The 12,770-nt window shown below is 43.1% G+C and overlaps 1 protein-coding gene across 1 annotated transcript in view; it reads left to right on the top strand.

Annotated features, from left to right (window-relative positions):
- sgsm2 (small G protein signaling modulator 2) overlaps window positions 1-9,347 on the top strand; it is a gene marked incomplete at both ends in the record, with an annotated part of 206,273 nt that extends 196,926 nt beyond the window's left edge. Inside the window, 7 exons of the mRNA XM_080025143.1 lie at window positions 82-450; window positions 577-701; window positions 946-1,028; window positions 1,422-1,531; window positions 1,730-1,826; window positions 7,477-7,644; window positions 9,259-9,347. Of these exons, the coding sequence (XP_079881269.1) occupies window positions 82-450; window positions 577-701; window positions 946-1,028; window positions 1,422-1,531; window positions 1,730-1,826; window positions 7,477-7,644; window positions 9,259-9,347 (1,041 nt within the window). The remainder of the gene's footprint in view (window positions 1-81; window positions 451-576; window positions 702-945; window positions 1,029-1,421; window positions 1,532-1,729; window positions 1,827-7,476; window positions 7,645-9,258) is intronic.
- Window positions 9,348-12,770: the final 3,423 nt, after the last annotated feature.

The raw sequence follows: 12,770 nt of genomic DNA, 5'->3' as shown, positions 1-12,770 counted from the left end.
GTTCACTACTCCACAGCACTGTGAACCATTATTATTTATGAGGGTCCCTGCTCTCACTTCTAAAGTTCCACCCTTCCTCAGGTGTTCATGTCGGTGGATGAGCCGGACGCAGGAAGCCAGGAGACCCCCAATGGAGAGGACGGTACCCCCACCATGAGCACCCTGCTTCCCCCCGCAGTACTGCCCCAAGAGGAGCGCCCTCTGGTGGAGTTTGACTCGCCCGACTCGGGGCTGCCCTCTTCCAGAAACTACTCAGTGACCTCTGCTCATTCCCAGATCCTGTCCAGCATAGACGACGGGCAGAGCATGGAGGAGGAAGGTGGGGTTGGGGAAGAGGAGGGGGGGCGTCAGGACTCTCTCACCGAGGACAGGCTGTGCAGGCAGCTGGACAAACTGATGACCAATGGAGCGGCTGCAGAGGGGATCCCACCGTCACTCTCCTCATATACGGTGTGTGGACAGTGTGTTCATATGTCGGTTCATTCAATCTGACTGAGCCATTCTGCAATATATGTTGATATCTTGCTCTGAGTTGAAGTAGATGGTTCTGCTAACAGTGATGTTTCCGTTGTGCAGATCGAGCTTTTGGACACGATCGCCCTCAACCTTCACAGGATAGATAAAGATGTGCAGCGCTGCGACCGCAACTATTACTACTTCACCACAGCCAATCTCGAGAAGCTACGCAACATCATGTGCAGGTGTGTGGAGGTAGTCTGGTGACAAAAGCCTGGTCGGATGTAAGGAATGTGAAACTTTAGTATGGCTAAAGCTGTTGCAATCTGTTTTATGGATCAACTAGGTCTAGTGTGAAAGGTTTCACCTGTATTTACAAACCCACAGGGAATGATCTCCATCGTTCAAAATCTTTTGTTTTATTTTGTGTTCCGGGAGTTTACTGTTGTGATTCCCTCCCATTGGTCTTTGTGTCTGTCCCTCCTGCAGCTATGTGTGGGAGCATTTAGAGATGGGCTACGTCCAGGGCATGTGTGACCTGCTTGCACCGCTAATGGTCATCCTGGATGATGGTAAGAGAAAAGAATCCTCATACAACTGCACATCTCCTGTACCTATTGTAAACTGCACATAGTAAAAAAATAGCTGGAGTAGCCGTTACCCAATTGAAGCCTAATTTCATAATACACAATAAACAAACTTAAAACCTGCATCACAATTATGTATAGCCAAATATCGCCAACCATGAGTGACTTTATGGATGAACATGATGTTATGTGATACAATGATCCAACATTATACACAAGGAGGACTAGTAGCTGTATATATTGGCTATTTATTTCAATATGTTAATGTAATGGCTGGATATGATAGAGACAAGGCAACAGTTTTAGCACTGCCCCGGCTACATGACTGTGCGTGTGTGTGTGTGTGTGTGTGTGTGTGTGTGTGTGTGTGTGTCTCAGAGTGCCTGGCGTACAGCTGTTTCACTCAGCTAATGAAGAGGATGAGTCAGAACTTCCCTAACGGCGGAGCCATGGACACACACTTTGCCAACATGAGGTCACTGATCCAGGTGATGAATAACTCTTACTGTGTGTGTGTGTGTGTGTGTGTGTGTGTGTGTGTGTGTGTGTGTGTGTGTGTGTGTGTGCGTGCGTGCGTGCGTGCGTGCGTGCGTGCGTGCGTGTGTGTGTGTGTGCGTGCGTGCGTCCGTATTTTGTCACTTCTACTCAAGCCATTGACGTCCTCTGTGCTCTTGCTCTGATGTCAGATCCTGGACTCTGAGCTGTTTGAACTGATGCAGCAGAATGGAGATTACACTCACTTCTACTTCTGTTACCGCTGGTTCCTGCTGGACTTCAAGAGAGGTGAAGGACACATCCTTTTTTTTCTCAAGGAGCTGTACCTGTTACCTGTACTTTCTAACTCCTTTATTTCTCATTCTGACCACTTGGGGGGAGGGGTGTGGGGGGATATGTGCTTCTGTGAAAGGGATGTAAATCACTGGTTTCATCACGATACAATATTAGATCAATTCATTGGACAAAGTTACTATAGTTGCTGTTATCACAAGCAGGGCTGTAAACTAACTTTTTGGCTCACCTGCCAAGGGGACCGGTAGATGAAAGAATCTACCGGCCAAGTAAATTTTTTACCGGCCAAATAATAAATAGCCTCTTTTTGTTGCATATATACATCTGTTTCAGTACTTTTCATTGAGATAACAGTATTATATAGCAGTACATGCTTAGAAAAGAGGCCAAAGTAATATTTAGAAATACATTTTAATATTATATTAATTTAGTTTCATTCATTTCATTTCTCACTTTTGATTTTTTCGTCGATGTTTTGCCTTCTTTGTCACCTTCCTTTCCACCTATCTCCTCTGTATTCTTCCTCTTTGGTTCGGTCACACCGGGAATATGCCGCCACATTGCTGCGCTCGAACTGCTTTTGCTGCGCCAAAACTTTTAAAGAGTGGCGTTCTTATACATTCTATGGCGGTCGCGCACGCTACGTTTCTTCGGGGGAACTTATTTTCTATAGCGGTGATGTCGGGGGAGCTACTTCAGTGTGACACACAACAAATCACCAGTTTAGCTTGACGTTTGCTACCGTCATAATTTATCAGTTTACAGCTACTACCATGTTTTGTTCTATCATGCATAATTTATCGCAAGAGCACGACCATCGGGACAAACTTTTACCCACCCCAGTGGCATGTATCCCTCCAAAATTAAGTCGCCAGGGGAATATTTTGGTCGCATTTGGCGAGTGGCGACCGCTAGTTTACAGCCCTGATCACAAGGCTGCAGCAATATGACTTAAATTGGATTGGAATTCAGGGGCCTTCGATCAATATGATACGATATCAGATGTTCATGTAAAATAACCTGTTTTACAACAAAAAAACTCAAATATGATTTGACCATTTCATTTCTGAGCTCTTCCAGATATTTAAATGAAAATGCCAAATGTGACACAAGCTCCACAATGAGAAATTGTTAAAATAAAAGTGTGTATTAAAGAGTACAATATGCATGGATTGGTGGGCGTGGCATCGATGCGGTTCCATCTTTTGCCACTTAATCAATATATATTGACCTTTGTCGAAAAAAAGTTGTTAACAGAGAAACTGACTGCAGCCTAAAAGGATGTAGAATACATTCGGGAACAATCACTCATCCCTAAAAAGGAAGCCAAATAAATGGCTACGTATATTCATCCTTGTGATGTCTACCCTAGCCTGGAGTCAGCTGAGGTGAAACCTTGGTAACACCATGTCCTCAAATAGTAACAGCACATGCCGTCCCAAGTGTTGATGACGTTATTGATACAGCTCCTTTGTGACATGTCTCTTTCTCTCCTGTCAGCTGCACCGGATCTTCCTTATTAAAGGTGGAGTCAGGGAATCCAGAGAAAGCTTTTTGATATTTGAACCTGGCTGTGAATAAACACCAAACTACTTTCAACACACACACACACACACAGTACGGACATGTAGCGGACAGTAAGGAGATAGTCACTGATTTTGGCAAAAAAAGCGTTTTAAAAATTGGGATCCCTGACTCCATTTTTAAAGCAGGAAAGCCATAAAAGGCTAAGTGAGGACTTCGCTTTCACATGATAGAAATAACCAACTGTGACTAATGTTACAGGCACGTTTAGGGTCCTTTCCTGTTTGTATTCCTTTGTTTACTAGAGCTGATTGTTGACATGCTGTAGCTATGTTTATGAGTGTTATGTTAGTGACTACACTTCCCAGCACCTTAGCACCAGGATGTGACGTCACACAGGTGTAAACAGACTGTTTGATAATGAGCAGCAGCTGGAAGTTGCATGGTAGAGAGCCTTTTAAGCCCATAGCTTGTGTTGGTGTTTTGCTCCAATCATTAGAGGAAGTACTAAAAAGTTACAAAGGGGTTACAACAACTGTGTCTGATGGTACAGTAGCACTCTCAGAGGATGGTCATGAGGTCCCAGTTAAGGTGCTAAGAGACTGGAGCAGCCCATTCACTACTTCTGAGAAGAGTGTTAGACTTACCACCGTTGGGATTTCAATGGGGCATGTTTAGTTATTATCACAATTAGATAATGAATCATTTCTATGAAATTATTAAATATCAATAATTATTATGAATTAGAATTAATAATTAAACCGAGCACCGTCCTGGAATACAGGAGACATTAATCAAATTGCTTGTAGTTTCAAAACTGTAATGGGTTAAACATAAAGGACAAGGATTTTGTGAGTTCTTGGCATAGCATTGTTAAAAATCATTCATTTGTATACATCATTAAAGCTTGGGTATATGAATTGGGAGAAAATAGCAGTTGGGATAGAGATTCGAATCCAAATACCTCAACTGCTCCACTTGTGTTCTCTCTGGTCCCTCCCTGACACGCTCTACCTGCTGTAGCTCCTCCCTCCCAACGACAGTTATGCGAGTTCATGTCTTTTCAACTAGTGTCTTTCCCCGTCTTTCCTCGTATCCTTGCTGTCTTAGCGGTGTAAGCAGTTTTACGCAGGCGGGTGTTGCACTGCGGTGTGGGCCTGTACGGCTGCTGGTGCAGGCCTTGCTTAGGCTGGGATCAGGGAGAGGCCAGTGGCTTGCTCAGGAGATCTTGGATGATCAAAGGGTTGGAGGTTCGATCCCCGCCCTGCCACCATGTGCCATAGTTGTTGTGTCCTTGGGCAAGACACTTCACCCACCTTGCCTCGTGTGAATGTCGATAGTTAGCCTGCTATCGGTGTACGAATGTGTGTGTGAATGGTAACGTGGGAAAGGAAAACAGGTCTCCCTTGCAAAAGAGTCTTCGGTCTCAATGGGATTTACCTGTAGAAATAAAGGTAAAAAAAAAAAAAAAAAAGTCCATCTTTCAGTGTGGAAGTTGGAAGAGAGGACAATTCAAACACCTCCACAGAGGTTGGTAGTGAGAGAGAGAGATGGACCAGGATGAGAGTCATAAAGCAAGGGGATGTCACTGCTTTACAGCCATCTCTGACCAATGTCTTGTTAGGGTCAAGTCATTGACACAGCTTTCAGCCTGAGCAGAAGAATGTATTTGTTATCCAGGGGAGATAAGTTACTTTAAAAACACTTCATGTTTGTAGCACTACACAACATTTGGTGTTTTTACAGTCAATACAAGTAAGATCACTTTAAAATAGAAGTCCCAATGAATGAGCCAATTAAGCTGGCACAACACCACCGTCCACTGCCACTGGGATGTCTGTGGTGGTCAAGGGAATTGGTGATGGTTACATCCCAGCTCCTTTGCACCGGGTTTTCATAAAAACGAGGTTGGTGACTAAAATGGTGTCCGTGGGAAATATAAACACTCTCCCAGTAAAATGTGTTGGTTTTCTATTAGGCAATGACATTGCAGGCAAAAGGGTGCACCCAAGTGTTCCGGAAGGCACTCTAACCAATGTAGTACAGAGTAAAAGTATTACCCCCATCTTACAGGAACAGCCATGTGAAGCACCTGAAACCATAGCCTTACGGCCCCCACACACATCCTACCTCTACTGCGCGTCTACCTCGCGTCTGCGTCTGCCTTTTTGTCACAGACTGTGAAATCAACGTAGAACGAGCACACATCCAACCTCAGACGCACTGCTGAGGCGCGTCGGAGGCACGTCTGCAGCGACGCTCCCCTTCACCTCAGGAGGCTCGCCTATTTTTTTTCTGAGAGCAGCGCGTCTCTCTCGCGTCTCTGTGCTTTAACTGATAGAGAAATACTCTGCTGAGAGTCATACCAGCAGCATTCACTCTAGTTACACGTTTACCCGGTGTGTTTATTTCAAAATAAAACATCCCTCAGTCGTATAAGCGAATAATCCCTTTATTTCACGATTTAATTGTGCAATCAAAATCCGAGGGATTTAAAACCTAATTTTCAATTAGTTCTGGCATTTCATTTTTGGATAAATGACACATATAGAGATCCAATATAGTGAAGAAATAAAAAAGATCATGATGAGCGCAACAGTTTTCCGTTGCTCTATCTGTGTCTACGGCCTTCTTCTTCCCCGACCACACCCCCCTCTCTCTCTCCCGTATAAATCAGTAAAGTGATTTTTGAAATACTCTGCTGAGAGTCATATTGACTTCATACTGGCAGCTTTCGCTGTAGTTTCACCATTTCCTGGTGTGTCCCCTTCAAAATAAAACTTCCAACAAGCGAAAATATGGCAAAAAAAAAGAAAAAAAATGGCAATGGAGCGCACGGATTACTGTCCAGACTCAATATAAATCATATGCATCATAGATGACATGAAAGAACTTCATTTTTAATGGGAATTATCTATGAAAACTCTATGTAGAAAGATAGGGCTTTTAGAAGCAGCAGCTGCTGAGACGTTGCATGTGTGTCCGAGAAAAGTCCGAGAGAGGCAGCAGTAAGGTAACGCGACGCGCTCCAGAGGTAGACGCAGGATGTGTGTGGGGCGCGTTAGAGAGGGAGCACCCTGAAGAGTTCACAGCCTGTGTCGTCACCAGGTCTGGCTTACGGTCAGAGGAGGTGCTGGATGCTCAGGTAGAGGAAGCTTTTGTTGACCTTTCAGAGACATTCCTAGCCCATTTGGCAGGAATGGAAGAAACCAGTCAATTTACTCAAGAAGCGTTAGTTGAAGCCCAGTGTAAGGAGCCATGCCTAGTGTCCCTCAGGAAGACTGTTATGTCTTTAGAAGAAAGCCAAGCTACAGGATATTATTTGGATCATGATGTCCTGATGCGAAAGTGGTGGCCACCATGCCGCCCAGCTGATGAACACTGGACGGTACTCTCGCAGGTGGTGTTACCAAGTAGCTTTTGGGATGTGTGGTTTCTACCGGCGGTTTGTGCCCAACTTAGCAAATATGGCGGTGCCCTAACGAACCTGTTAAAGGAAAGCGCAAAGTTTGTGTGGACACCTGAGTGTCAGAGTGCAGCAGAGAAGGTGAGCCCATCTTGTCATGTAAACCGCTGCTAAAGGCCCCTGATTTTTAGAGCTTATTGTTGACATGCTGTAGCTATGTTTATGAGTGTTATGTTAGTGACTACACTTCCCAGCACCTTAGCACCAGGATGTGACGTCACACAGGTGTAAACAGACTGTTTGACAATGAGCAGCAGACGGGCAGCTGGAGGAGATTGTTTGACACAGACACCTGCAGAAGACATGAGGAGGATCAACGTTTGACTCAAGCATACTATAGGTTGTGTCAGTGAACAGTTCTTTGTTTTAAGCTTTCACAACTACACAGAGGTATCTCTCTTCGCTGTCACACTACTGAACGTAATATCATACGACTGGACTGGAGGCTCATGAGAGCTGGAGATGGGGCTCTTTGAACCAGCGGATGGTGGGTATAGCTACACTTGGCCTCTGTCTCATCAGCTCTTAGTAAGTCTTTTTCTTTTGTTATTTGTGTGTGTTGCAGTAGCGGCAGTTTGAAAACCGGGCTTGTGGCGGCTGCAGTATAACATTAATATTAATATTGTTAACCAATACTAATGTCTTCTGATGTAGAGCTACAGTATGAAGATGTGTTTGCGGTGTGGGAGGTGATCTGGGTGGCTCCCAGGATTTCCTCGCAGCACTTTGGCCTCTTCCTGGCCTTGGCCCTGGTCACAGTATACCGTGAGATCATCATGGACAACAACATGGACTTCACTGACATCATCAAGTTCTTCAATGGTAAGACCAAAAACTTTGAACTTTAAAAAAATATCTTTTTACCATTTACGCTTGAAGTTAATTTGATTCAATTAAGAGACTACATTTTAATTGTATACATGTAATAATCACATGTCATATAGGGGAGAGTGGCCTGAGTTGTGCCAGTGGGGAAGTTGTGCCACCCCTTGTTTCTAGAAAACCGTGGAAGAAATTGGAAATGTGACCATATATTTAAGAAGAGCCATCCATTTGACTCATCCTGTAAAGAAAGGAGACACAAGGAATAAGATATAAGCACATTTAAGCTAAAAAAAAACTGTGTTTTGCCTTTCAAAGTAAAATTTCCATGATCAAGGTTTTTTTATTATTATGTTTTAGTGCTTTAGTATGCTACACTTTGAGTCTATACTGTTAGCACGATGTCAGCCCTTAACTGCTGCATCATGCTAATATGCCAAAATTCTGGGGTTGGGGTGATTTGTGCCAAAGGGCCTATGTGAGTCATAAGTAAGTAAGTAAAATGTATTTATAAAAGCACATTTATAACAGTTTGCACTGTCCAAAGTGCTGTACATAGTGCATTCAGTAGGTAAACAATGAAGGTAAAATAACAATAACAAAAATAAAAGACATAAAGCCCATACATCCACATATAAACAAAGATAGTAGCGCAAAGGTAAAGATAGTTAATGGGGAGGAAAAGCCAGGGTGTAGGTGTACATATGGGTTTTGAAAAAATCGTCTACAGTAGCTCAGAAGAGAGTGACATCTCCATTCCACTTAATGACACCACTGATAAGAGTTCAGATGGCCAGAAAGATGATGATGGGGACATTGTCATTGTGAGCTTTGCAGGTAAAACCATTAGATCTGCTAGGCCTTGTTTAAGAAAATGTACCTTCAAGAATTGTAAAATATTTACTTTATTGACTTTAAATAAACCTTAAATAAGTGATTGTCTAATGGATTTGTCTTGCATTACAGTTTATGAGATATATATCAATGGCACAATTTACCACGTGGTATTCTCTCTTGTGGCACAACTTACACCACACCAGGGGCAAGTTGTGCCACAAGACAATTTATTTTCCGAAAGCTGTATTTCTTCAACAGTTTATTCCAGATCCAAAGTTTTTATTGCCAGGGATGCACAACATCCTGAAATATATGTACATATTTGAGTTGGAGACATAACTGTCAAGGCCTCACTTTAAAATAACTTTGAGTAAAAAGTGGCACATCTCACCCCACTCTCCCCAACAGTATATACTCGTCAAGTGAGCGGTTACACCTGAAGAGACCTGTATATGAAAATAAAAAGTGATGGCTACTGTGAAGGAACTGGTTGGAACTGTAAAGAAAAAGTTAAGGATAAACGATTGAAACTATTGCTATCTAATAGAAAAGGAATTAAGACTTCATAACAAAGTCAATGCTGCCTCCCCTGTATGCTTCCACAAAACTCCTTTAAACAAAGTTGTGTCCAACCACCACAACTAAACGTTTCTGTTTGGTGTGTGTGTGTGTGTGTGTGTGTATGTGTATCGAGTGTAGTATCTGTATAGCAATTACAAAAGTGGCTGTTGATGCAAGTGATGCAGGAGGGTGTATATGTATTTGTCTTACCCACAGAGATGGCCGAGCGTCACGATGTTCAACACATCCTGAAAGTAGCACGGGAGCTTGTACACAAAGTCCAGTCTCTAATGGACAACAAGTGACTCTGGTCAAGGAAGTGGAAGATGAGAAGGAGGAGAAGGAATGAGAGGACGCAGAGGGTCCGGCCCTACACGCTCACACAGAGAATGTCCCAGGGGAGTCCAGGCCTCCTGCCTGCCCAGAGAAAGCTCCTGGGAGTGGGGGGCAGGTAGTGCTACTGAGGCGGCCTGGCTCTGGAGCTCCTGCCTCCAGTCTGTTTACATTCACCACGGAAAGCCCCATATAGTGTCCGTTCAGACATGTGGATTTGTCTGCATGCTTTGTGAGTTTGATGACACTGTGAACGCATTCTTGAGTTTTCCCCCCGGCCCTACTGAGCTTGTGTGTGGCGCAAGAACACCCACACACAATCACGCGCACACACACACACGCACGCACGCACGCACACACACACACACACGCACGCACGCACGCACACACACACACACACACACAAACTCTAAACAGCATTGGCTCTATCAATATGTAAGTTCACTCAAGTGTCACCCTCTTCCCTGACTCTGGACCCAGAACTTGCCTGTCAGGAAGGCTGAAGCGTTTGTCAGTGTTCCTCCATGCAATGCCAGCAGGGGCCACTAGAGGGCATGATTGACACATTACAACAGTCAGAAGTGACCAAATGGACCGTGCCAACTACCTTTTCATGAGTGTTTTCTACAACAAGCATGTCTTTCCCGCCATTTTTCTTCTCATTTTTCATCCAAGAGTTCATTATAACACAAATTTTGCCTTTACCAGTAACAGCCCAAGGTACCTATTTGCACTTTTTGTGTCCCTTTCCCGTTGCCTGTGAACGCCTCACCAGAGTTGTGTGTGGGCCGGAGGCGCTGCAAAAGAATCCTAAATGAATTGCAGCCAACTTTCCTGAGTGTGTCATTCAGTGGTTAAAGCATGTTTAGTCTTCCAAGGCAGAAGAGACAGCAGCACCAGAGCACAACAGAACAGAGCAGACAAAAGCACTAGAGGCCTCAATGTAAAACTAAGGCATCTCTATTTTTTGTAGTACCCCAATTTTAGTTCAGGGCCTGAGCTACCACTGGGGGTCATGTCTCTGGTTATATTTCTATTATATTACACATGTATTTCTTAGAATAAATATCTTAAAATAGGACAGTTTTTAATCAATCAATGTATTAAAATGAAGGTATTTCCAACAGCTTTTGGGCTGACATGTTGGGGTAGAACTTTTATAAATGTTTTGTCAAAATGTCCTGGAGTGGATTGAGTTGAGCACTGAAGGGGATTTGGACTGAAGTTTCAAAGGACATCGAGGTGAACAACACATTTGAAATACGACACCGTCAAATAAATCAAAAATTAAAATTGATTAGGAAAGTCTTTCAACAATAGAAAGACAGATTGACTATATTTAGTATCCCCACGTAGATATTTCTTTATGTATAAGGTTGGCATGCTTATAAAAATGTTGTTATCCTCCACATGTCCTGTGCATAAACAAAAAGCAGCGTTCTCAACTTCTCTTCCTTTCCAGGCTCAGGAGCTTACCAAAACTGTTGGGGAATGTGTTTTTTTAACAAACTTTTATTTATCCAGGCTTACATATTAATAATCAAATGACATTCCTTATACTTTTCATATAGAAGTCTGGTTAAGCCACTTGTTGAACCATCGGTTTTTAATCAAATATCCTGCAGGCGGCTCAGCTCCAAAGGGCCACTTTAGGCTGTAGCTATTATTCTGCACATGGGATTTGTCGACAATAAAATAAATATAGAATATTGCCGGTCTGACCCCGTTAAATGAACTTATTTTTTCCTTTGGAGCTGGAGTCAAACATGTTCAACTTCTGCTTGTATTTATAGTATTTTTTTTTTGCATTTTTATGCTTTATTGATAGTGTAGAGACAGAGTTGAAACGGGGCAGAGAGGGGAGTGACATGCAGAGAACGACTGCGGGCTGGAATCGAACCCGGGTCCGCTGCTGGCCGAGGCCCATGGGGGGGACACCCTACCAACTGAGCTAAGGGCGCCCCGTCTTTATAGTAGTTCTATCAGGAAAGGTGGTTGCAATTGTTCAAGTGAAACCTGATTCTCCTCCCTTCCTTAAAGACCTACTTCATCGGTAGGAATATGAAGGTGTATTGAACTCTGAGATCCTATGTAGTAGAAATGTGCAAACATTTTAGAAATTGGTTCATCCTAGCCTGAGAAAAGGCAGAAAGAGTGTTTCATGGTCTTACTGTCTAACATCACACATGGGAAAATGTAGGGTTAGGATTAACAGGACAGCCGGCCCAAGGGAAGACAAACCTCATTCTTTATATTATAATAGTGATTGTATAATGATAGAACGCCGGTTTTTCCGTATGGGTGAAGTATTCCTTTCGGTCCAGCCTCTGAAAGTAAGGGATGATTGGACTGGGTCTGTCTAAATAACAGATGTGTTGTATAGGCCCAGGTGTTAACAACAAAGCTGCCAAACTTTCTCTAGTATTCAGTGAGTCAGTATTACGTGGGGTTTTGGCCTCATGGTGACAGTGCATTGCTGTTTGTATCTGAAAAGAATATCTGAAATCTGGGCCTTTAAAAAATATGTTTTCCAATCGTCCCTTATCAGTCACCCTTTATCTACCCACTTCTTTGAAGTGTCCCAACACAGCTGCATATGATTGGTCATCCAGCACCGACCTGGCACCTGTGATTCAAGTGCAAAGAGTCTTCCCCAATCCTGAAGTGTACTGTTTCATTCAGCTCTCTGGTTCGCTAGTTTTGATCCAAGGAAACAAGCGGTGGTGGGGTGTGGATGTACTTTAGCTATACAGCCACTTCCCCTTCCCTCACCCTGCTGCCATGGAGACGAAGGAGGGGCAATTGGGGGGAGGAAACCCAGGGCACCAATAGCAGAGCTTCTTTCTTCCAATCAGGACAAATGACGACGTGTACCAAAGCCTTGAAAACAGCCCCCTCTGTGGCATGACGACAATGTGCAATTTCATACTGCATCTTGAAGACAGACTGTTTACAATGTGTGTCAAATATTTTTGATAAAATGGTGTTCTTGGATCTTTTACCTACTGTGCACTTTCTGTCGTTTGAGAAAAATCCATCATAGTCTATATTGCTGTAAATACAAAACCTGATGCCCAATATTTCTAAACGCACAGTCAAAACATATATATATATAACTTATTTTGAGATCTATTTTTTATGTTAGTTTTAGCAGCACTATAGTGGGAGGTGTACTGTGTGGAAATGCAGAATGTGTGCAGACTATGTTACTCGTTGACTGTTAAGTGTTCTTTCTCAATGTTGTGCACTGACTTCAAGAATACTATTTATTAAGGGGGGGGGAATGATTGCATTGCTGAATATGTATTCGTAAGGATGTATCATTTGCCTTGAATGTAATGTATTATTAAACAAAAGGTTGTTCATTAGTGGGTTTCATTCTTTCCTTCTGATTG

Source organism: Ammodytes marinus (assembly GCF_949987685.1).
Source record: "Ammodytes marinus genome assembly, chromosome: 3".
In the NCBI taxonomy this organism is placed as follows: Eukaryota; Metazoa; Chordata; class Actinopteri; order Uranoscopiformes; family Ammodytidae; genus Ammodytes; species Ammodytes marinus.
The sequence above is the reverse complement of the archived record's forward strand: the minus strand, read 5'-3'. Positions and strand labels throughout refer to the sequence as shown.